This window comes from Arvicola amphibius, chromosome 5 (genome assembly GCF_903992535.2).
Source record: "Arvicola amphibius chromosome 5, mArvAmp1.2, whole genome shotgun sequence".
Classification (NCBI taxonomy): Eukaryota; Metazoa; Chordata; class Mammalia; order Rodentia; family Cricetidae; genus Arvicola; species Arvicola amphibius.
This window is the reverse complement of record NC_052051.1, coordinates 24,051,023-24,077,405: the sequence shown is the minus strand read 5'-3', so window position 1 is coordinate 24,077,405 and position 26,383 is coordinate 24,051,023. Positions and strand designations below refer to the sequence as shown.

The 26,383-nt window shown below is 47.3% G+C and overlaps 1 protein-coding gene across 1 annotated transcript; it reads left to right on the top strand.

Annotated features, from left to right (window-relative positions):
* Nucleotides 1-2,750: 2,750 nt before the first annotated feature.
* On the top strand, nucleotides 2,751-14,020 carry LOC119815145 (vomeromodulin-like). The gene is made up of 13 exons (XM_038331332.2): nucleotides 2,751-3,015; nucleotides 4,871-5,360; nucleotides 5,668-5,769; nucleotides 6,320-6,475; nucleotides 7,254-7,338; nucleotides 8,045-8,102; nucleotides 9,013-9,083; nucleotides 10,203-10,349; nucleotides 11,336-11,458; nucleotides 11,624-11,691; nucleotides 11,957-11,987; nucleotides 13,190-13,250; nucleotides 13,929-14,020. The coding sequence occupies exons 1-13, from the start codon at nucleotides 2,751-2,753 to the stop codon at nucleotides 14,018-14,020; spliced, it is 1,749 nt and encodes a 582-aa protein (XP_038187260.2).
* Nucleotides 14,021-26,383: the final 12,363 nt, after the last annotated feature.

Here is a 26,383-nt window from a genome sequence, read left to right as displayed (position 1 = left end):
CCAGCTCTGACAGGCCTAGGGACATGCCAACAAAAGCAAGAAGAGCCGCTGCTGATTTTGGAAAGCAGACTGCATCACGCCCGTCTTATCAGCACATCTAGATCATGCCCCTTCCTCTATAATGACCTTTCTAGGAGACAGGGGATGCCTATAAAAGTGGGGTGCAGCCTTGGGGTGGACAGTCAGAGGCAGGAGCAGGAGGAGAAGCAGCTTCTGAAGACGTTGACCCTTCAGAGGGACAAGGTAAGGACTGCCCAGAGGGATGCACTAAGAATGGCAGGCTACGTGGGAACGACCATGGGACAGGTCACCTCTGGACAGATGACTAGGGCTTACTCACTGACAATCTAGAATGTTCCTCTGCTGCTGAACTGCAGGACACTGGGCCTAAAGTGGGACGGTGGATATCAAGGGCTGATAAGAGGACTATTTTCTTTTTTTTTCTTTTGGTTTTTCGAGACAGGGTTTCTCTGTGTAACACCCCTGGCAATCCTGGAACTAGCTCTTGTAGACCAGGCTGGCCTCGGTCTCATGGAGATCTGCCTGCCTCTGCCTCCTGAATACTGGGATTGAAGGCATGCCCAGGTGGAAGACTGTTTTCTTAAGAAAACAGGAAACTGACTGCTGAATTCTGAGAGGGGTCCATCAAGTCCCCTGGGCATAGCCATGAGCTCATTAAGAGGCACAGATGCCCCACTTGTCCTAACAGTGTATTTAGATGGATGTAATACTGTTTAGATTTCCCAGAGGTCAGAAAAGAAAGAACTGTGGCTAGATTTAGATTTCAAAAAGGCAATTTATTCAAGGCAAGGAATTGTCAATGGCTTGAATTACTGGAACCACTTTCTGATGGCAATGGCAACAGAGGACTTGCTTTTGCTAGTATGTGTGAACACAATGCTGATCTAAGCCATCACAACCACCGTTTAAGGTTCATCAGCTTCTCAGACTAAGGCCCCCTCAGCTCTGGGAAGACATGGGCACTGGAGATGATTAGAGTATGAAAAGACAGCGGAGCATGGAAAGATTAGAAGGATGAAAGGAGAAGGATTATAGATGATATTTTAAATCAACATCAAGTAATTACCAGAGTGGTACCAGTCACGGGCAGAGGAGGCACATGCTGGGCAGGTATGCCATAGGAGCCTCAGCTGTGCCAGGCAGCAGCAGTGTTTCTGGAAAGCAGGGGCTATAGCTGAAGTCTGAGGAATGGTTGTTGTAAACAGGAACACATACACAGGGTCCTGTCATTCATTAAGAAAATAGAATTTATTTACCTTCAGGATCAGGATTTGACAGAAGGGACCTATTGATAATTCTGACAACTTTCCCAAAGGTCACAGCAAAGAGCCAGATGCCCCAATACTATAAACCCTGGCAGGTGAAGGAGGGCAAAAGGGAGGAAATGTCACAGTGCAAAACATATCTTTTTTTTTTTTTTTTTTTTTGGTTTTTCGAGACAGGGTTTCTCTGTGGCTTTGGAGCCTGTCCTGGAACTAGCTCTTGTAGACCAGGCTGGTCTCGAACTCACAGAGATCCGCCTGCCTCTGCCTCCCGAGTGCTGGGATTAAAGGCGCGCGCCACCACCGCCCGGCTTGCAAAACATATCTTAAGGGCAGATGTGAGGGGCACATAGCTCAGCACCGCTCTAAATGTAAAGAGAGGGGATGGCGAAACCACTCACCTGGTAAAGACGCCTGCTGCCAATCCAGATGAACTCAGTTTGATCCCTGCAACCCACATGACAGAAAGAAAGAATCAACTCCATCAACTTGTCCTGGGACTTACACATGACTTAGAACACACAATGAGGAGCAATGAATACTTAAAGGAAGGCCAGGCATGGAGGGGCACGGCATTAATCCCAGCACTGGAGGGACAGAGTCAACAGTTCTCGGTGATGTCACAGCCAGGCAGAACCAGAAAGCAAGCTTCAGGAAAGCTGGGACTGTAGATTAAGACCCTGTCTCAAAATGAATAATCAGATGAATCAAGGTAAATGTCAGAGACAAAGCACTTAGAGAATAAGCATACGCAAGGAACCTTCTCAGGGAGATGGAAAATAATCTCCAGGAGTGACCAGCACAGCTCAGATCCACCATGAATGAGGAAAACCAGCCAAGACAGGGAAACCAGGATAGGAATGGGGCCTATTGCCCAGCTTTGCTGGCACCGTTCTGTAAGATGTCTCAGGGAAAGTCCAATGCTAGCTACTCACTAAGACGACACTTGGGGAAGAAACCTGGGATTGGAGCTAAGGTCTTGACATGTTCACAGACAGGGACTAGGACACGACCAGGGGGCTAGGACATAGCTCAGTGATAGAGCAATTGTATAACATGGGCAAGTCCTATGTACAACCTCAGCACTGAGAAACAAAAGAGGAGAGAAATTCATACTGGGGATAATACAAAGGATACGTGACTGCACAATATAGGAGGATGATATATATGAGCCCAGGAAGTCAGAGCTCAGGGCAGGGCTCAGACAACATTGACAGGTTGCAGTCAATCCTGTACATTTACCCATAGTAGAAACAGAAAGAGGAAAGAGTTGCTCCATGAGATGTTAAATACTGTGTATCAGACAGAAATTTCCATGAACAGAGGAGAAACTGGAGTTTCAAAATGTGAAAAGCATGCTCTTATAAGAGCCAGGGAATCCTCTACACAAAGTTGCATGCCAGCTCGAAGGCCCATTGTGACTGACATATGTGACCCATTTCTCTTCTGCAGGTTTCAGTCACAATGATGTGGGTTCTCTGGGCCTTGGCCATCATGTTGAGCATCCACGCAGGAACACTTGACCTAGTGGAAGCACCCCCAGGGCTGAACACTCTCCCTGCCATTGTGCCCAATGTGAACACCCTCCCACTTAACCTGCCAACACCACCACTCCTCAGAGATCCCCCCAACAAGCAAGGCTCAGCTCCCAAAATTCGTCCAGCTCTCTCCAAAGGCGGCAAGTGTGTACCTGCAGCTAGATACTTCCTCTCCAGTGGCAAACTCCAAGACTGTAAGTAAGATTCACCTCAGCTGTCATCTTGGCTCCTGTCCATACCTCCCATAGTCTGATCATTTCTGAGCTCAGAGCAGGTTGGTCAACCTTTTAAACAGTGGTTTTCAAACATGAGGATCCTGGGACATCTTCTTGGTGTCTAAGGAGAGAAGGGAATGTGGTTCAAACCTAGAAATTCTGGAAGAGCGAGAATCCAGCTCATCCAACAGCTCTGGGAGATGGTGAAGCTTCATGTAAGGTTCCAATGTTTACTTAGCCCAGAACAGACCAATGCTACACTGGATGACAGACATGTCTGACCCCAAAGTCTGTCTCTCTATTTGCCTTCTAGTGGGTTTTTACCACCTAGAGACTCTGTTACACCAGAGTTTCTCCTTGTTGGGTCCTAAGATCGTCTAGACTCCAACAGTTAATTAACCCTCAGCCTGTTTCCAGAAAAAGGAAACAGAAAATTAAGAATCTGCCAGGAAGCCCTTTACCACACATGCTCTCATGAAACTTCTACTCCATTCCCTCTCTGAGATACACATTGGTCCAAGAGATGAGGAATTCAAAGGCTGAGAGTATAGGAACCTGGGTAGCTAAAAGCATGGCAAAGAATTGATTCAGTTTGTTAAACAGGAAATGGATAGAATTTGAAAAATAAAGAAGGACAACAAGAAACCCTTCTAGATCTTGGAAGTTCCTTGCAGCAATGGTCTAGCAAAGGCCTGCATCAGAGCATGACAGGATGGATATGAAGGCCATTAGCCACTGAACTGTCACAGTGGCCAACTACCACCCCCCATAAGTCCAATGACCTAGGCACAGAACTCAACAAAGAAGGACCAGCAAGGCTGTAAGAGATGCTTCAGGGGACTGCTTCAACTGCAATTCTGCTGAGTCAGATGCCCTATCGTTCAGTCTTGGCTCTGAAATTAGCAAGGCTGAACATATTCAATACTTCACCAACATGTATTTCTATACACGTCCTACAAGAGCTAGCAAGACAGGCATGTGGATAGCAATCTAGCGATTAGACTATTTTCCAGGTCACAGGGTGGCTCTCAGCCTGCTCTCTACTACCCAGAATTCCATGTCTCCCTTCCTATTTATACCAGATGGAGGGAAGCATATGATAGGCACCTGACTATCAGTGCCCAAGCCTCAGGCAAAGGCAAAAGTTGTACAACATAGCACATCCCAGAAACAATACCCTGCAAAGACTACTGAGGTGGTGAGGTGAATCAAACGCCAGAGGCGAATGGGGCAAAATGGCCTAGAAAGAAAGGGTAACCATGCATGTCCCTTAACTACACACCTACTTCTGTGGTCCTTGGACTATGCACAAGATATCAGCAACCATAGCCTGTATCCTTCATCTGGAAGCCATGCACCACATCTGAACTTAAGCCTCAAAAAAAAAAAAAAAAAAACCCAGAGAATGGGGATCAGAGGACCATGAAGAATCTAAAGAACAGAGCTGATATTGAGGAGTAGACACAGGGAGGGAAAAAAAACACTGCGTGTTATATTTTTTAAATAAAAAAAAGAAATAAACAAGACAAATTACAAGAAAAATAACATACATATATGAGGTTCCAACTTCACTCCATACACAAGTATCTTTGAAACAAATGATCCCATAAAATTTAGCTCCATGAGGACTAACGGGAACTGTGGGCAACAAGAAATGTGGACCTATCTGACAGACAACTATTCTTAACTAGGGCAGAGGCAACACTCGAATTGGAAGGCAGAATTCAGAGTTCCTATGTGCCCCATATTTCAATATACCATCTTCCAAAAGGAGGCTGCTAGGGATGAGCTGAACAGAAACCCCACAGCAGGACTGTCTCTTGATCTTTTTCAGATCTCATGGACGCTCTGCCCCCACAGATCGAGGACATTGTCAAGTGTGATGACGTTAACATGGCAGGTGTGCTTGGGACAGTGATAGCCACGGTGGACAGCTCTGACCTGCTCTCACTCTTGGATCCCACCTCCCTCCTAAAAGGGGCAGGCGGTCTCGGCCTAGATGGAATCCTAGGCAAAGCAGGGAATGAGGATCCCTCAAAGCCCTCTTCAGGGCCCAAGGCCGCTGGAGGCCTCGGCCAGCTACTCCCAGGGGGCGGTGGTGGCCTGGGCAGCTTACTAAACCTCGGTGGAGACAAGGGCCCTGGGAAAGGACTTCTGAATGGAGATGTGCTCTCCGATCTCAAGAAGCCATTGGACGACATGATTGGAAATGTAGACAACCTAAGAGACTCTGTAGAGGCCAAGGTGAATGAAATACTCCCAGAAGGCATCAAAGACCCACTTTCAGATCTGCTCAAGGTCAAGGTCCAAGACCTTCTGCTCGAGTAAGTACTTCCTTCACAATTCTCTGGGTTTCTGGACAAACAACTGCTCACTGGGAGCGCTAATGCTCACCCTACAGCAACCCTGGGTACAGCCACCCTTTCATACAGGGACATACTTATTCCTGCTGGAATAGCTGCAAAACATGACCAGGAAGTCTTGAGCTTAAACCACTGGGTGGGAAGGGGAACTCGGCAGCCAGAGGACTGGCAGAGCGCGGGTGGTGCTGAACGGGCGACCTCACGGGGTTTCTCATGGGGGCCAGGCTGGTTCCAGGAGGAGACCTGAGTCTGTGTTGTCATTCTGCAGCTTCAAGGTTGATGACGTAACCGTGGACAGCATGGACATAACCATGGCAGCGGATGAGATCCAAGTCCACTCGGCAGTCACGGCCAACATAGGTGGAAAAGGGTGAGCCTGTTCCCAAACGACTGCCGGGTCACCAAGTATTAGGATATGAGGTCCCTACCCTAGAGCCAGATGACAGGGACACGTACACAGAAAAAGGACAGTCACATATTTTCCAGCAAGCCTGCCTCTGAAAAATACACACACACACACACACACACGCACACGCACACGCACATACACACTATTTGCCTTGTCTGGAACTTCCTATGTTAAGAAGCCCAAGCTGTCTCCAACTAGGCTTTTCTTATGTATTTCCACACAACTAGAAGACATAAGAACGAGACTCCTAGGTTCTGCCACCAACAACAGGTGACCTCCTCAAGACTACATAAGGCAATTATCTGTCAAATATTGACTAACTACCGAAAATGGCCAACCTCTTCACTCTCTGGCATGGGACTGAGGACATAGAGCACGTGGACTGGGAACACAGTCCTCCCCTCTAGACAACAACCTTCCCCAAAGCCCAAGGCTGATTCCCAAATGCCCGTCCCTATGCTGGAGCCTCACCCCAGGCAGTACATCATTCCCCTGCACATCCTATCCACAGCGTACTTGGACCTGTCATCAGCTTACTGCAGTTTCAAACTGCAATGGATGTGACCATGAAAGCTGCTGTTTCCTCCAACAACACCCAGTGCGTCAACCTTGACATCCACGACACCCAATTCCAGGTCAACGAAGTCAACATTCAGTTAATAGAGACGTACGTAAAACCTGCTTTCTTTCTACTCGATCAATGCAGAAAGGTACCAGAGGGGCCCAGCCGCTGCCTCAGAGGAGATTGGTCCACCATAGGTACACAGGACAGTCAGGAATTGCCAGGAGAGCTGACGACCAGAGTTCCTCTGTAGCTAAGAACAGCCTTCTCACACCTACCTTATATCTTTCCTGCTGGCTCTATTTAAGTGACTCTTCCTATATTTTCCTAAACAGTACACAGACCTGAGTCAAAATGAAAAAAGGAACCACAAGGTCACACAGTAAAAATCTCTCTACCACTTCTGTGGGCCAGCTGCCTATGGCTCCTCTCCTGGAACAGCTACAGGGTCCAGGCCCTTCTGACTAGGCACACACTAGAAAAATAGAAATGCTTCTCACGTGCCCATACCCACCTTTGACATTCCTTCCTTCCCTCTGTTATGGCCTAGGTAGGAGTGATTATATTCTCTCTAACTAGAACGTAGAAAGCTGTGAATTCAGATCTATAGCTACACCAAGACAACAGAAAGCTCTCTGGACAAAGTGCTCCAGTGTCTGAAGGGTGAATCCATCCAAGGGGACCTCTGGGCCAGGTGTCCTGTGACTTGCCCAGGGATCTTTACATGCTCCTTAAACACTAAAGACCAAGACAAGAGCTCAGGACCCACACGCTCATTCAGAAGCCAGACATCATCTGATGCCTTCATCAGTGAGTCGGTGTGTCTAAGACACAGACAAACCCAGAACATGAAGATCACTTATCTCAGCATTATATCTTTCAGAGTCACAGGAACTGTGCCTCTCCCCGTGCCTCTGCCCTTGAATGAGATCGTCCCGGTACTGCTGACAGCAGAAATGAATGAGAATGTAAGTCAGGGAAGGGGTGGGGCTCCAGCACAGACCTGATCCCTGGGAAGGAGGAGAGAAACTTGCAGATTTGTAAATGCCCAGCTGCTGGGACAGATTGAGGAACAGTGCCAGGGACCTCTGGAACACAAGGGCCACCATGGACAAGCAGCTCCTCTGGACCATAAGCCTGTGGTATAATTAATAAAAACCCAGAGATAGATACTGGGGCTCAACCTGAACACCAGAAAAAGCAAAGAGCCAGTAACTGGAACTTACCTCTACATCAGTCTGCAATGGAGATCCTTCCTCCAGGAATCTCGCAATGAGACTGACCTGAGAGCTGTCTCCTCCTGCTTCATATTCCTCTCTAGTGCTGGCATTAAAGGTGTGCACACTACTGCCTGGCTTCTGTGGCAATTAGAGTGGCTACTGGGATTCAAGGTGTGTGTCAGCACTGCCTGGTCTTTAAGGCTGACCAGGGAAGCAGTTTCACTCTCTGATCTCCAGACATGCTTTACTTATTAAAATACCAATGAAATATCACTACGTATACCAAGCAGCAGAACTAAAGAACACAAGATTGAGTATAGTGGATAACTTCTGTCCAATAGAGGTCAGGGAAATGGCCCAGGAAAGGGAGGCCAGGGGAGATGGAGAGGAAGTAGGATGAGAAGACAGGCGACTGGTGCTCCCTCAGCTAAGCTAACCTGTGCTGACTTCACAGCTGGAGAATTCCAACTCCTGCGCCATCGTTCTCACGAACTTTAATGAGTGCAAGAACGGTGAGTACTTCCATGGTGGGATATTGCCAGTACACTGAGGTGCCCCCGGGACCTTGGGGGATTTCACAGGGTGGCATACTACAGAGGATGGGCTCTGGGATACCAGACTCCAAAACTACAGGGGCTCACACAACCTACTCAGCACACTTACGAAGGAGAATGGCCCAGCAGACCTTTCTCTGAAGGTACTTGGCTTCTGGCACATGGAAGAGAAAGGACACAGTGCCTCTGGGGCATCTGCACAGAGCTCCCAACCCAAACAATTTTCAAACCAATACTGCAAAGATTCTGAATCAGGTCCTCAATCCCAGGTCCTCATTTTGGAGTCCTGAGGTCAGGAAATCTCACAATATCCCTATAAACATGCCAACAACCAAGGTGGGAGGACATGTTTGGTTGAACCACACAGAGAGTTGAAGTAGGAAAATTAGCTTATTTCTCAAGGCGCAGGGTAGACAAAATGCATGGTCTAGATAGAAAGTACTTCCTTTTTCAAGAAGATTTTGATACATCAGGTTAAAAAAATCTAAATCCAGGGGCTGGAGCAATGGCTCAGAGGTTAAGAACACTGACTGTTTTTCCAGAGGTCCTGAGTTCAATTTCCACAGCTATCTATAGAGATCTGGAGCCCTCTTCTGGCATATGGGCAGACATGGAAACTAACACTGTATACATAATAAATAAATAAATCTTTAAAAAAAAATCTAAATCCTTGTGGGTAACCACAAGCGCATAGCATCCTTTAGGATGTAGAAGGCATCCAAGACAACACCTTGTGCATGGAAGGCAGACAGAATCAAATGTCCATCTGCGGGGGGGGGGGGGGACAGACCAGAGCTGCATTTAAGGCACAGCAGCCGTCAATGGCCATCTGAACTCTCTCCATTCCTCCCCCTCCTCTCCTCCACAGCTACTGGCTTATTCAAGTACCAGACTCAAAGTGCCAGGATATCTCCCAAAGGACTTTCCATCTTCTACTGTGTAAGTATTTGCTGTCATTGCAATAACTGGATGAAGGCTGAAAGCCTACCTGAGCTCACAAAGAGATCAAAAAGTCAGGACAGTAAAATAATGATCGGCTCTTTTCTCACCCCTCATGCTTTCCTGGGATCAGTCTCCTGAGGACTCATCAGGGCATGCACAGGCTAGCATTATGCTCAGTCAAACCCATAGCACATGGCCTGTGAGAACCCCAACAGAGAAAACCAAAACTTCGCCCAGCTCAGGTCTCCAGTCTCGGGGGGTTATACACAATAAAACAAAAAGGGCCAGCTCCTTCCAACCACCTGCTACCCAACCAGGAAGGCAAAACAGAACAGAAGAAAGGAGACAGAGTTGGCTCAGCTTCTCTTCTGCAAATCCATCAACAAAACTGCTCTCAGATGCTGAAACACAAATCCATGCACATTCAGGAGGACATTCATCAACGACCTACAACACACACAAAGGACATAGCCAAGCCAAGGGTCAGATTCTTCTACACATGTCACATGTGGAAACAGAGCCATTATTTATGAATATAACTAGTATAAATTGATAATATGAATCACCTTAAAGGCAAAAACTAACGGACATATGCACAGGAGAATGATGTTAGGCAAAACCCTTTCATTTCTATTTCACCTCTGAATGTTCCAATATCCCTTCCAGAAAGAGATTATAGCTCAGAAATAGGAGGGGAGAATGCATACAAAAAGAGAATGAAACAGACAGACCAAGAAAATACTCAAGAATGGCCTTAATCTAAGAACTTATTCCTCCATATCATGGTTTATGGTACAAGGGAGGGAGGGAAGTGGGAAGGGAAGAAAGGAAGGAGGGGACATGGAGGGAGACCAGCCCTCAGTTCTGTAGACTGTGACAAGGACAGGAAGCAACCAGTAAACACACACGTCCTCATGAAGGCCGTCATAAAAGGATGACTTGGCCTCAGGTGAGGAGTCGTGGTTGCTCAGGAAAGCCTGGCCGCCCTGAGCCCTGCTACCCTGCCACTGGAGCTGAGGCCTCTTCACCCTGCCCTGTCAGAGCCGAGTCACAGGCCTTCCCTCTCCTTCTAGTCTTCTGAGCTCACACAGATAGTCTCTAATTTCCTCTCCGTAGGCTGAAGCCAACATTGGCAAAAGAACTGTGCCCGTGCCTGGAAGTCGACTGCCTCCAGATCCCAGAAACGCCACCATTTCTGTAACTATGTCCACTTCAATGCTGAAGACACTTCTAGTTTATGTGGCCAAGCAGAGCTCTGTCAAGGTGAGTGTCCTTCATCAGCCCCAGGTCTGCGCCACTCTGGACATGAGGGGAGACTGTCACTTCTGAGGGAGAAAGTAGAGATGTAAATGAGATCTGAAGGTTTTTCGGAGGTGGGGGGTTGAAACACGGTTTCTTTGTGTAGCCCTGGGTATACTGGACTAGCTCTGTAGACCAGGCTGGCCTTAAACTAACAAAGTCAACCTGCCTCTGCCTCTGAAGTGCTAGGATTAAAGGCATGTTCCACCACTGCCTGGTATAGATCTGGAAGCTCTTGCCGAGATGGGTAAGACCAATGCCACAGGACACACATCATCCTTAGTATACTAAAAGGACCGTTGATATCATCAGTAAGGTATCAGAATCAGGCAAGGGGGTAAAGGTTAACATTATAAGTATTTCATCCACATGCCAAGCACACAAAGTCATATAATTAATGACAAGTAATTATCATAATACAACTCAATGTAAGAACTCTTCTTCATTTTACTGATACCCTCAAAGACTCAGAGACAGACCAAGTCACAGTAGCAACAAGGGCACCAGGCTGACCTATACCAGGGTACTTTAAAATGACTTCCACCTCATTAAAGATGAAAGGAACTCACTGCAGTAAGAGAAGCTCACAGTTGTATAAACCATGATCAGGTGAAGCAACATACAGGAATCTTCACCACACAGTCCATAAGCCTTCAGCAGAGAGCCTCCAGGACACAAGGGCAGAGACGTGCACTGCTACTTTGAAAGACTTGATAGAAAACGACATTTCACAAGGGTTCCGCCTCAACATCCATCCACTGAACTAAACAGAGCAAGGGCTGGGAATGTCCCTGTCATTTCTTCTTCTCAGTTGCACCAGCCCCCAGCTGGGAGACCAAGCCTAGAGTATCAAACTCAGTATCTCAACCAAGACTGAAGAGCACATGCTAGCTCATGATACAGCACCTCCATCCTCTTCCCCAAACTAACTAAAGTCTTCTTCACAACAGATGAATGATCTGGAAGCCAACATCACCAAAATAGCCTATACCTTCCAGAAAGACAAACTCCTCAGAGTCTTTTATGAGGTGAAAATAACGAAGGATGGCGAGGACTTTGCCACTGGGAAAACGGTGAGTGCCGAGAAATGAGGGTTCGTGAGTTGGAATAAGGCCAAGGACTTGGACATGGAATGAACGCTTCCCAAAACCCTGAGGCCCATTCAGCCTTGGTGTCCTCATAGAGGATGGAAAGGCCACGGACCCATGTCTCACTCATGCTCCCTTGTGTCATTTCAGCAATTAATCATCAACCATAACAGCAAGATTTCAAAATCCAAACTGGTACCAGACATCAAACTCACAAGGTACTACAAGGTGCAACTGCACAGACTTCAGAGACTGTAAAGACCCTGTAAACACAGAGACATGATGGGGTCTGGGCAGATAACTGAATCATTACAGGGACTCAGGAATTGTGGCTTCTGTGCTCTTTGTCATATGTCTGTTCTGCTCAGTAGCTCCTGCCTACAGATGACTTATTCCAAACCAACTGAGATAAGACTTGAACTCTAAACATGAGTAGTACTGTTCCCATGAGCCTAACATTTCTCTGTTCTTTGCGGCTGACAGGTCTGATCACAGAGTGGAGCCACCTGAGGCTGTAAGTTGATGTGTCCTTTTATACTGACCCGTGATAATTAGGAAATCATGTCGATGCTGGACACACAGTGTCTCAGGAGTGGGGGAATAGAGGCCCATGGGGAATAGAATGCAAACTTAATGTGGAACAGAAACACAGGCTCCTAACTAGCTCTCTGGAGAACTCTTAAACCACAGCTGCCCATGCTCACACTGACATATGTGGGGGTGGGGGTGCAAGGAGCATATATATAAACACATAAAAAGGAAACAAGATACTGAAAGTCTGGTGCCACAAGCTGGAGAGAGGCCCACAGTGGGTGCCCAGAGATGGAATTGGAAAATGTGTCCTTTTAGCAGCCCAAGATATGGAGAGTCAGTGAAGCAGCAGACTCAGGGAACATTCCAAGGCTAGCAATCCCTACCTCTCAACAGGATATTCCTGGCTGTGGGATCAGTGAAAAACACTGAGTAGGATTGACCCCCAACCATATAGAGACACCCAAATACAGTCATTAATGCTAAGAGTTGCCCCTGAATGTTAGAGGGCAGAGTTTAAGGAGTGTTCTCTGAGTGCACACAGTGGGGTACTGTTACAGTGGCACCCCAAACCAGTTCTGCAGACCTGACCTCCCACAGAGAAGGGTGAGCAATGAGAAGGAAGCAGAGGTGCAGAAACAACACCATATGATCTCATAGGAAGGTCACGAGAGAGAAACAACACCATATGATCTCAGAGGAGGGTCACAAGAGAGAGAGAAGGGAGCACCATGACATGGATGGACACCATATGATCTCAGAGGAGGGTCACGAGAGAGAGAAGGGAGCACCATAACAGGGATGGACCTAGAGTTAAACATCCTTGAACCACATCACAACAGATACAGTGGCCAACAACTGCCAGGCATCCCACCTTTGGTCTCCAAGTTGTTCCTGAAGTTCCAAAGCCACCTGCTGTAACAGTAGCAAGGTGCCAGTGCACAGGACAATACCTCTGTTCATGGAACCACAAGGGGAACAAACAAAAAAGGGGTCCCCGAACTCCCAAACACAGGAGTACTAAGGATACACTGAGATCCATCTCTACATTCCAACTTAACACATGACAGACCCATGAAATAGAGAAATCCCACAGGAACCTGCAGCCTGTGCTAAGGTCCTAGGCCCTGAGGACAAGCAGAGGCCTGCAAGGCTCTACTGTAAATGTCTTCCTGTGTCTTGCAGAAGGAACAGGTGGAAGGCATTTTGTCTGAAGTCATGAAGAAGTCCTGGTCTGTCTTCAATGGTATGTGGAATTAATAACTCTGGCATCTGGCATAGATATACATGTGTGACACTAAAGCACCAAGCACAGGGCCATCCTGTCATCTGACAGGTTACACATCACTTTCTCTGTCATCAATGATAGCAGCTAACGCTACAAAGAGAAAAGAGATCAAATTGCCTGCTCTGCAGCTCCCAGGAAGTCTTGTTCACAGGTACCTTGGACCAAGACCACCAGGGCATACAAATGAACAGTGGACCTGGGTCACCCAGCACTACAGACATTAGGGTTCTGACCCTTGAAGCTTAACCTTTTTTAGACAACAATGATGGTGGTGCCACGTGCCAGGTATGCACATTCCTGGTTAGCTCTACTGTGGTTGTAAATAGTATACTGGTCAGCAAATGCACATACAACCTCCAGCCAGGTACTGCAGTGAGGCAGAGCATCGCTTCTCATCAGTGTTAGACCACCAGGTCCCCACCTGCTTTGGGGGCCTTTCTTCCCCTACACCATACCTTGCTTCCATCCTACAGGCTGGGGTGGACATATTCATGACACCATGCTGAATGTGTGTGGCAATGACTTTCCTAGGGCCACAAACACGTCAGAGATCCCACGTGTGATTGTGGTCAGAAGAGCCACCCAGGTTACCATTTCCCTTAACTCTTGTCACAAGATGGTACTTCCCCATTTCAGAACTGTATAAACAAATGAATGTTCCAGAAGGAGTGTCTTCATTTGCCTTATTGAATGCCGATGTCATACCGCTGAAATCGGTAAGAAACTGAAATACAATTCTTTTCCTTGCTTCTCTGCTTTGCTTTGCTTGATTTTTCCTCAAATGCAGGACCTTACATATTTTCATCCTCTGCCTGTGCAATCAGTATGAAATTTGACACAGAAAACATCAGCTTCTCTCATATGACTCAAACTTTAAGCTGCACCTGACCCCATCCTTTCCTGCATCTGGGCCCAGTGCAATTCCTAGAGGGTCCAAATGGCAGAGTCAGCATTGTCTCAGGGTGGTTCATCATGCTCTCAGTTTTTCGTACTGACTCTATGAGGGGTCAGAGAACCTTACACAAGTCAGCCTTCATCAGGCAAACAGATCAGATGGATGACATCTAAGCCATAACTACAGGGACATGAAACACAGCCCACTCCAGGTTATGTGATAACAGTGAAAGTCTAGTTACTGACAGCCAGCATTGTGCCAGGGTCAGCAGGTGCTTCACTCAGGAACCTGTGACCCCAGAGTCGATACACTACACCTGCTGTCTCTGGGTGAACCCCAAATGCATCTGTATGGATTTCCTCCTGCCACCCCCCTTCCAGAAGCTTCACCTCCAAATTCCTTCTCTCATAGTCTGAACTCTCTGGGGTGCTCAGTCCAGGTGTTTTATCCCATGCCTGAAGCAGTGCTATGGGATCTGGTGGGGTGTGGGTTAGCACTCACCATGCTGAAGTCAACTACTGGGGTCAAAGGCTGTCTTTAACTGCTGTCTTTCTCTCCCCTTAGAGTGACCTTCAGGCAGCAAACTGAACCCAGCACTGCTGAAGCCAGGCAAAGTACTGAATGACAGCGAACCCCTCTGTGGATTTTTCCATGCAACTCTGAAGCCCCACCTATGATTAAGGACAGTAGCAGTAGTCCCTCAGCCCGCTCAGGATCCTCTGCCCTGACTGACAAGGGAAAGAAGAGCAGTTCAAGGACCTGGGCGTTTTGTAATCAACTCCTTAATAAACAGTCTCTTCATGCAAAAGTAAAAGATGACTCGTGTCTCAATTCTGGTACATCTTCATGAGTGTGCAAACTTGGGGCTGAACAATAATATGAGACAACAAAATCCACTGTTCTCCAGCACTCTGGGGACAATCGTGACAAAGATCAAATTCTTCTCCCCTCACTTTCCCATTTTATTTATGATCTGGAGTGTCTCACAAAGGCTCAGGTGATTAAACCTTGCTCCCACCTGGTGCTATTGGGAGATGGTACCTTTAAAAAGTCCTGAACTAGCTCTTGTAGACCAGGCTGCCTCAAACTCAGAGATCCGCCTGCCTCTGCCTCCCTAGTGCTGGTATCAAAGGCGTGTGCCACCACCGCCCAGCTGAAAACATAAGTTTTAAACAGCAGCATATTTATATCAGAATGACTGTCACAGGTATTTTTGCATAATGAAAAGTATCTTTAAGACTATGAAAGACAGCATGAGAGACAATTTTGTTAATTTGTATTTGTCCTTATACCTTTGTAACTTGCAGGTACACACCTTAATAACTGTATATATATTATACTGAATTTTGTTTGGTGAGGTTGTCCTTTTAAACTGACAAAGCCTTTCAGCTGTCAAACTGCATCAGAGATCTTTGAGAAGGATAAAATTTTACTTGGGGAGTTATTGATTAAAAAACAACCCAGAACTTACTTGGTCGGCACCTAAAGTTACTCCTCAAAGCCCTCCAAGGTTGCTGAGGGTCGTATTTTGCTGTAAACAGCAAAAGCACAGGTCCTGCCAGGCTCCAGAATATCCTGTGGGCTAAGAAATCTGTAGGAAGACAAGCCTACCTTGACCTGAAGAGCACTGGAATCTTGATTCCAGTGATTCTGTCCACTGTCTGGTGGCCGGGGCTTGTCTCTTAAAAGGACAGGACAGACCATTACAACATTCCCTGAATCAGAACCTTGAAGGAATAAACAGATAAGCAGATCAGATATATATTACCCAACACCAGCCTATAGCATCTTCACCAAGAGGAGGTAAAGAGAATTTTGGTACCCAGATTTTGGCATCATTTTTTATCAAACCCTAGAATGAGCACGATGCTATTTGAGGCATTCAGGGGATAAAATATTTTTTATGACTTGGAATCTGTGTACAGAAGCATGTGGAAATTTGCATGTCTTTCCCATGTTAGACAGAGACCTCTCAGCCAGGTGATAGACACACAACCTGCTGAACTTCAGAGCTATCTCTCTCCTGTGGGGTCTACCTGGTGTCAGCTGCCAGGGAGATCAGAAGTTCACTAGAAAGCAAAGAAGCACAAGACAGGGGCTCTCTTGGTGGCCCTGAAATGAACAGCACTTGTTCTTGGATGACTGGCCCAGTGCTAGGACAGGCCTTCCAGCTGACTCCCTCTCACCAGCCCTTCCCGCTCTTCCCCAGCCCCATGGTGGCATTCTCTCATACCTATTTCTCATTTTCTTTTTTTCAGTTTTGTATGTGTGATACATATGTATATACACAGAGACCAAAGGAGGTATTTGGTATCCTCCTCTGTAGGAAGCCCTGACTGAATAAAGTCCTGAATGAATGTGTATTGTGGTCATGGGCACAGCCATGTTAAGGATCGATGTCTTATTTCCATGTGACTGAAAATAAAAAGCCTTCCCTGGGTGACTTAGAGAGATGGTAGAGTCTTCCTCTAGTCTGCATGCAATTTTGATAGTGTAAGAAGAAAATGTCACTATAACACACACACACACACACACACACGCACACGCACACGCACACCACAAATGGTTATAATCTGAAGACTGCTTCCCTACAGAGACTACCAGGGGTTAGCCTAACCTGCTTCCTTGTTCAGATGTATATAATAACCCACCTCCTTCCTCTGCTATGTGCAATACCCTGGCTCCTGTACAGCTGCATATAATAAATACACCAAGCTCCAGAGTGTTACAGCTTCTCCACCTGAGAGCTCAGAGACCACCTGATCCCCACTTTTCCGTATATGTGTCTGTCATTTCTCAGTCCCTCTCAGCCCATTAGGTCCATCCCTGGGACATGCAGAGTGCGGCACCCCTCTGTCACTCTCTGACATATGCACTTATGACAGAGTCTCGCTGAACCTCTAGGTCAGATTTTTGGCTAGGATGGCAGGCAGCAAGCCCCAGCCATCTCCCTTATCTAAGGCCTCCACCCCAGAGCTGCTAGTAGAGGGGCACATGACCGCTCCTAGTGTGGCACAGGTGCTAGGAGCCCATCAGGATTCTATGCTTGCGAAGCAACTGCTTTGAAGTCGCCCACCCCAAGCAAGTGAAAGGACACTGTAAAAGCCTGGATGGACAAAATGCAGAGATACGTCATGTCTGTGCCACCTACTTTTCCCACAGCTGTCTCCACTGTCCTCCTCATTCACTGACAAGATCTTGTTCTTTGCTACACGGTGCCTCCCTTGGGCCAGATGACAATAATGCAAGCTGCATGAGGAGTTCGTAACCCTACCCTACAGGTCCTTCTAACCAGGGTCTTGCTTTCTTGAAGAGACTCTGGACACACCCTGGCGCTGGCCACTAGGGTCTCCTGAGATGAGTTTAAAGGGTGAGCTGTTGTTGAGCCTACATGCTTGTCCTCTCACCCTGACCTTTCTCCCCAGAGAAGGGGACGCATGCCAGAGGAGGACATTGCTGCTCTTTGGTTGTGAGTGCCAGCTGATGTTATATCCTGGAGTAGCTCACTGGACAAGATTTCAGGTGTGCACTTCAAGGGCAGGCTGGTATATAACACACCCTCAGAGGTGGCATTGCTCTCAATGTCCCCTCAACTGATGGTCATATAGTGAGCAGCCTCAGAACCAAAACATCTAAACTGACCAATTAGAAGCAACAAAATTGAAACAGTAATTTTAATAATCCCCACCCCCCCACACACACACACAAAAATCCCTGGACCAAGCAAATTCAAACAATTCACAAAATGGAAAGAGATGAAGCCCTTCCAAACTTGTATCCTCTGAAGCAGGTACCCCAATGCTAAAACTAAGTAATTACAGCATAACAAGAAAAATTGTAAGTCAATGTCCTGGGTACACACAGATGCAACAACTTTTGATAAGAATACTGAATGCCAGTGAGGGCTCACTGGGTGGCTTAACCACACCTCAGGACAATCCATGCCCAGGAGCAGCTGGCCAAAACAAAATGAACCTAATGGGAATTCTTAGACTTTTGGTCTCATTTTGCATGGGGGGAGAGAATTTTTGTCTTATTGTGCTTTTGCTTGTTTATTTTGATTTTTGAGGTTTTGGAGGGTGTTCTTGTTTGGTTTTGTTTGGGGTTTATCTGTATTTCTTAAGAACAAGAGAGAAAAAAACATAAAATTGGGTGGCTAGGGAGGTGGGGAGGATCTGGGAGGAATTGAAAGAGGAGAAAAATATGATCAAAATATAGTATATGAAAAATTAGTCCAATAAAAGTGTTTTTTAAAAAAGTGTTCATCATCCTTAGCACTCAGAGAACTGCAAATTAAGGCAACTTTGAGATTCCATCTCACCCAGTCAGAATGGCTGAAACGCAAAGAAAACAACAGAAGACAAATGCTGGCAAGGTTGTGGAGAGTGAGGAGCCCTTACTCACTGCTGGTGGAAATACAAAGTGCTGTGACCCTCTGCAAATCAGTATGGAGATTCTACAAAACACTTCTTAAAAAAAATCTACCACATGATCCAGCTACACCATCCCTTAGCCAGTGCCCAAAGGACTCAACAGCCTCCTCCTTGGCATTCCCTACCATTCTATTCACAACAGTCAGAAAATGGAAACAACTTAAACGTCCTTCAACCAATGAACGGATAATGAATATTCAGTACATATGCACGACAGAATACCATTCACCTGCAAAGCAAGACAAGACATGGAATGTGCAGACAAATGGATGAACCTAGAAAAGATTATACTGAATGACATAAACAACACCCAGAAAGACAAATGTGATCTGTCTTCTCTCATCTATGGTTCCTAGTTCCAAATCCTCAGATGTGAATAGGCAACATGAGATAACCACAAAACCAGATAAAGAGATCGTAGGCCACAACAGTGGTTATATGGGGGGAATAGCAAAGAGAGAAAGTGTCACAATTACAAAAATATTTTAAAATCCATATTGTCTTTGACTCCTGGGAAGACAGTGGAGGCTAACAGGGCTGTGCTGATGCCCAGCAACTGAAGGCTGCTTTTTACTGGGAAAGATGGTGACTGCACTTTTTGTTTTGTTTTGTCTTGTTTTAATTCTTTTTTATCTGCTCTGTTACATGATTTAGTTTCTTAAAATAAACAAATCCAAATTACATATTAGGTGCTGCATAGAGACAAGCCTTTCTGAACCGCCAGAAAAATCAAAGCTACTCTCTAGCGGGAGGCTTCTGCTAAAGAACAAAGGCACACATTGTCCCGGCTTTCAGAGTTCATTCAAATGGGCCTGCCAATCTCTTCAACAGGAAACAGTCTTCTGGACAGCTATTATGTTCTGGAGACTCTAAGAACTACTTCTACATGTAGGTCAGCACAATGGGCTACTCTCAGCTCTCAAGAATACCTTCCTCCACAATGGTCCCTTCAACCGTTGCACGTCTCTCTCTCTCTCTCTCTCTCTCTCTCTCTCTCTCTCTCTCTCTCTCTCTCTCTCTCACACACACACACACACACACACACACACACACCCTTGAGAGAGCCTCATTCTATTCTGTAATAAATTTTGCGTGTCTTGACATTATGTTCCACAGGCCTCATTTGAAACAGATGGAAGACCAAGACGAGATCCGAGGAGCACATTCTCCACAGTAAGCAGAGCAAGAGCACAGAAGAGAAGGAAGGAAACTTAATGGCCTCATGACTACCTCAAGAAGACAAAGAGATCAGACAGGAAATTTGACTCAAAGACAAAAGAATGGGTGTTCCTCCAGAAGAATGGGGGACTTCTTCCAGGAGAAGCTATTGCTAAGCCCACAAATGAAGGACCAATTAAATGACAGGCATCAAACAAACGTTCTTCTCAGGCCATCATGGGACAAATTCAGAAAAATATCAAAGGAAAAGAGCAAACACCTCTAATCCCAGCACTCAGGAGGCAGAGGCAAGGGGAGCTCTATGAGTTTGGGGCCATCCTGATCTACATACTGAGTGAGATCAGGCCATCTATAAGCTACATACTGAGACCCCGTCTGGGAAAAGAACTCAGTAAAACAATTCCACAGTCGCTGAAACTACATCATACAGCAAAATAACCTCAATGACCTATCACAAGAGAGTTCATGTGGGGTAGAATCCTGACCCACTATAGAGAATCCACAATGCATTGGAAGGAAGCTGGGTGCCAGTCTCACCACAGACAGTTCAGTGTGCTGAGTAAGACTTGGATGCCTAAGTCAACATATAGATACCCCAAAGAGTGCTCAGCAGAGTCAGGCCTGGAGACCACAGGTCCACACTTTTCCTCCTCTAATGTGTGGACAGTACGCAACAAAATGCCTACATGATAAAACCAAAACATTCCCAGCACCAAGGGTCTCACAATGCAGAGCCTGTACCCAGGAGTTTACATGAAAACTGTCTCCCAGGTCAACCTATATGCTGCACCCTAGAATAGGTCCTTTACCCAGTAGGCTACCTGAACATCAATATCAGTTCAGGCATAGTACCCAAGGCACCACAAGAATGCTACTCCAAAGGCAGACTCAGTAACTAAGGGGCTGCCAAATCAATACCCACAGGGAAAACTGTTGAACAAAGGGAACAAACCACACACTGATTTCAAGGAAAGCCCAGTACTCAGGAGACAATCCACAAGCTGCCCACAAGAGCAGGCCCTGTTCCTAAAGGGCAGACACAGTGCTGAGGGGACCACCCACATAGTTTCCACAAGGTCAACCCAGTATCCTTTGAGCTCACAGCCTTCTATTCTCCAACACTGGGTTGGTACTCAGGAAGTCAACTGCATGGCGGCCTCATGGCAAGAGCAGCATCCCAGATCCAACTTCAACCCTGATACCCATGCAGCACTGGAAAGAAATGAAACCCACAGTGTCCCAGGGTAGGCTTAGTGGCATCTACACACTTCACTCAGTACAGACCCATACTAGGAGGCTGTTCCCATGCTGACCTCAGAGAAGAAGCAATATCTCTTAGCCTCGTCACATTGAGCCCTGAGAGACTCAGTACCCATGGGAACGCTTACAGGCTAAATTCACTGCAGGCTCAGTGCTCAGGATTCCTAATGCAGGCTGACCCTGGGTAAGAACCTAGGGGACCAATGCATGCTGACATCAGTGAACACCCAGTACCCATGTAACCACACTCAGGCTGCTCAGAGTGAAGGGCCAGTACCAGGCAATCTTCCACACAATGCCCCAGGTATCCAGTACACAGGATGCTGCCAGGAACTGTTTTCAAGGGCATTCCAGTGCCCACAGCGCCACTCCTGTACTTCCACCAGAAGAAAATCTCCACGGGGCTGCCCGGATGCTGCCCTCCAGTGCAGGCCCAGTACCCAGAGGGTCTTCTCTGATGCCAGCATGTGGTTGACTCCTTTTGGCACACTCTTGCCCAGTGTCCCACAGTAGCCAGGAGGACACCGCATGCTGATCTGGATGCAGGAGCTGCCTCTTGGTAGGCGATAGGGGAAATGGCTTCTGGGGAAACCAACAAGATGTTCACATCCAGTGCAGTGGGGCTGATGTTAAGAGAGAGATTACAGGGTAAAGCAGCAAAGCCTGGAACACTGGGGAAGGCGGAAATGGAGGCTAGTACATGTATGAGACAACCAGACTGGCCAGATAAGAGGAGGGACAGGGCTGTGGACCATAAAGGTAGGCCGGCTGTCCCCTCCCAAACCCCGGAGAAGCATACATAAGGCACTGCTGTCTTTTCCTTGCTTTTAACACTGCTAATCCTAACAGACTACGTAAGACAGATTCTACAAAAACCTCCACCCATTTTAAGACAGAGCGCCAGTCAGTGCCATAGATAGTAACTGAAACAGTCACCACTACCTTTTGGTGGACATGAAGCAAAGAGTGCTTACTATAAGGTTGGCCCAAGAGACATGACTAGAGCATGTGCGCCCTCTGCTGGCTTGGCTCACAATAGCATGGAAAACTAAACAATAAAGTAATTAGCACACTCAGTCTTGGTCCAGTTTCTGCTGTGAAGCATCTGCACAAGCATGCATGAACATGCACATATGCATGCACACACACACACACAAGAAGCCTGTCGAGAACAAAGTTCAATAACCTTTTGCCTCTCTCAGAAACCCAAACTCCTCCCACTCTGGAGTTTCTCACTTTTCTGTAATTCTACTTTAATGAAGCTTGCTTCCACTTTGCTTATTCCCACATTAATCTTGACTAGCATGAGACATGATCCTGAAGCACCTGTCGCAGGACTTAACTTAAGGGTTCTTGGACCAAGCACAACTGGACTAAGAAAAGCCCCCTCACATTCAAACCGTCTGTCACACTCAGAGATGGATCTGTCCACCACGGACCATGTGCAACTCTTGAGGCACGGGACTCAGAAGACCACCTGCACGTTGACCTAAGTGCAGCACTTGACCCAGAGAGGCCCGTTCTCAAAGCCTTCATAGCTGTTCCAGGACCTAGAAGACAACACACCCTATAAACCAGGGCAAGCCCAGTGTCCCAAGTGTCATGTCTATACCGCCATCATAGTAGGCTTAGCACTGAGGCCACACGCCATTCTGACCACATGTAGTCCTAGTATTCAAGGGCTAACTGAACTCTGCCCTCAGTGAATTCCTGCTATCCAGGATGCAGCTGTAACATGGTCCCCAGACAAACCCAGTACTGAAGGAGACAGCCTCTTCCTACCTAGAGGACAGACTCGGCTCTAATAGGGCAGTGTGCTGAAAACAAGGTAGGTCCAGGACTCATGGGGAAACCCACATATTGACTCAGTGTAGACCTGGAACCCAGGAGGTTGACTTCCAACTAATCTCAGGGAAGACCTAGCACCAAGGAGACTGTCTAAACCCCAGAGAGCATCCAGAAAATAACCCCACAGTTAGCCTGGGATGAGACCATAACTCAGAGGACCACTTGCACTCTGTACAGGCCCAGTAACTAAGGAGCCAAAATCATACTGCCCCTACATCAGGTCCAGTACTCAGGGGCACCCTTACACTGACCAGAGAGTTAAGCCCAGATTCGAATAGGTGACCACACGCAAAGAGCAGAGTTTATGCAATGCCATGGAGATGTCCAAACACTGTCTTCAGTATAAACCCAGGACCCAGGTGACCCGTCATGCTGTCCCTAGTTCAGGTCTGATACACAGGCTCTTGTTGCGACTATGCTCCCAGGACATTCTCAGTATCCAGTGGCAGCCCGAGCGCTGACCCCTACAATGAGGCTCACCAATGAGGCAGCCTGCCACATGCCCTCAATTAAGGTGAAATACCGAGGGTCTGCTGGAATGATGACCCAGTACCTAGGGAAACAACTAACTACTACTCCTTCTCCTGTCCATGCCCTATACACAAGGGAATGTATCCATGTTGACACTGTTGACAGGTCTATTACCCTGTGGGTCCAACCACTTGCTGATCTCAAAGCAGGCAAATATTGGGAGTACTTTCTCCTACACTCCAAGGCAGGCCAAATTCCTAAGACCAGACTCCACATAGTAGATACAGTAGGCCAAGTACTTAAAAGGCCTTACAATCCCTTAGGGTAGCCCCAGTTCCTAGAGAGGCATAGAGAGTCTACTTTGTACCCCTCAGAAGCACTGTTATGTTGACCTGGACCAGCATATTGTTCTTCAATGATAGGTCCTGAGGGAGGGGGCCAGAGGATGACAAAATGTTAAAAATTGGAAAGCTGGGGTCAGAGGATCTTGAACAAGCTATCTCTTAGAACAAGCAAGTTCATTAAGAAGTATAGCATCTAAAGCACAAGTTGTAGAGGGAAATGGGACAGATTCAGCAGAAAGTGATATGCAATGGAGCAAAGTCAGTAGGAAGCTAATCCAGCACACAGAAGTCTTGGAATTGATAACCACAACCCCTGGGGGGGGGGAGGACAGTTTGAGTTGCCTGGGGACATCCCTGGCCTGGCCAAGAACGTTCCTGGGTTTAGCCAAGGACTTGCATTCCTTCACCATACACCAGGGCCTCAGGAAAAGCTTTGCATTGTCTTGTCTCCAACACCTCATCAAGAGAATGTCACCTCTGCATCAAAACCACACTTTACCTACAAATTCAGAAGGTTCAGAGACACAAAGAACCCAGGAGAGGGACCTGTGACCTGTGACTCCCAAAGGTCAGAACTGATCAGACCACAGAAGCAATGGCACAAAAGGCCCAACTCAGCCCCTACTTAGAGAAGACCAGACACAGACAAGCCCAGGAGAAAAGAGAAATGGAAGTCTGTGCACCAGTGTGCGCATTGTGTGTGAGCTGAAGGACACAGCTATCAAAGGGGAAAATGAAATCTTGATGACTGTGTCCACGGGGCACCTTTGGTTCAAGCTGGCCCATTGTGATCTCTTCACACTGAGGCCATTAAGAGTTGGCACCAACCTTGCAACACATCAGGCAATTGTGACCTCAGACCAGCCCTGGACAGCCTTGAAAGGCTCTCCCTTCAAAGGCACATCAGAAGGTCAAATCACTTAGTATCTGAGACAAGCTGCCCTTTGTCAGCCCTTTGTCCCCAGTTGGGAAACCTGCCCTGTATAACACACTCCATGCATCCTGGATCGGCAGAATTCAATGGCTGCCACACCTCCTAAGAACCAGGAAGACCAGAGGCCACCACAGACTGCCTCCTGGTGTGCTCGCTCCCCACTTCTCACATAAGTTGTTTGACTCCAAAAGGGACATTAAATCAAGAGGTTTAATCACTGAAAGGTGGCACAACTGTCGTCAAAACCATGATTCAATTTCCCTCAAATGTCCAGAAAAAATAAGACCTAGAACACTTAGGTTCTGTCTTCTACTGAGCATCATGGGTAACGCTCTGAGTTCTGCCCTGTGAGAAAAGGTCAGCTGCCAACTGTTCTTTGCATCTGACATTTCACCAAGACCACACTGGGGCCTGAATGGGGAGCAGCTGCTGAGATCCAGAGCAAGGACCAGTGTGGCTGGGGAAGAGCCCTGCAATGAATGGACATGCTGGGGCTGCTTGAAGGGCCAGGCAGTGAGTAGGAAGACTGCTCTAGTCCAGCATGTGGGCAGCCGAAGCAGCCATAAGTGACCTCTCATTGAATAACCCCATCCTGCCTAGGGTCTCAGATAGTACCAGACCCTGTGACAGCATGTGCGGGGGGGAAATGGCAAACACTTCAGGGATGGGAGCCCCGCAGCTTTCTTTGAAAGTGGAAGGGAAGCCTCACACCAGAAAACGGGCATGGAAGCTTGAGAAACCCAAGATGAGAAAAGAGGCAGAAAGGATTCAGGCTCCGAGCAGAAACTCGGTACAATCAGAACCATCACAGACCACTAACACCATTCACATCTCATCCTGATACTGAATTTAGGGTCACACCCAGTGCCCCATCCAACAAGCCAGGTTTGCACACCCCTTCTCAAGGAGATAACTAAAAGCCAATGAATGTGAAAAGCACAAAAAGAAGACTTAGTCGGCATGTCTCCATGGGAAGCAGGACAAAGAGACCAGTGACACACTGTCTCCCCCACTGAGACCCTTTTTAGGGTCTGGCATGAGGTTCAGGCTAAGTAGAGGCCAGTGTTATGTCAGCTAAGCAGTTCCAGTCAGGATGTGCTTGCTCCCATCACTGTCCCCCTGCAGGCTCTGCTGCTGGTGGTCTGACGAGCCCCCAGCTGTGAAATCCCTTCCAGGACACACCACTCCTCTGGCAGGCACTGAGCTCCAGCCTTTCTGTTCCCAAAGTCGGGTTCCAGGTGTCATTGCCCATCCACAAGAGTACCGTGTTTCAGTCTGCTAAGCAAAGCAACAAATCAGCACCTCTTCAAAACATTTTTATCCTTCTCCTTTCCATTCCATCAGTCAAACGGGCCCAGTTCTTGCCCGCCCCATAGGCTGCAGGGTCCACCAGGATCTCAACTCTCTGTGCTGCCAATGACATCAAGCTTCTCCAGAATCCCACTTTCCTTCCCTGCTGTCCCCACTCCTCCGGCGTCCGGCGTCCCTGGGCCTATTGGTAGACCCACTCCTTCCCACCCTGTGGGCCACCCAGCTCCTATGGAAATCACACTAAACTTTACCACCAGGTCAGCCCCACAGTTGTAACCCTCAATGCCAGTGCCACAAAGGGAGAAAGTGTTTTGACCCTCTCTACACTGCACATCCTCCACTGAAAGTAAAACAGTTACTTATAGAAAAAAAATGAGGCTGGGCGGTGGTGGCGCACGCCTTTAATCCCAGCACTC

What these genes read in the sequence shown, in the direction of transcription:
- LOC119815145 (XM_038331332.2), top strand. Translation starts at nt 2,751, where the DNA reads ATGTGGGTTCTCTGGGCCTTGGCCATCATGTTGAGCATCCACGCAGGA. An exon ending in CAGTGGCAAACTCCAAGACT is followed by an intron (nt 3,016 to 4,870) that starts GTAAGTAAGATT and finishes GATCTTTTTCAG; the next exon opens with ATCTCATGGACGCTCTGCCC. An exon ending in CCAAGCAGAGCTCTGTCAAG is followed by an intron (nt 10,350 to 11,335) that starts GTGAGTGTCCTT and finishes TCTTCACAACAG; the next exon opens with ATGAATGATCTGGAAGCCAA.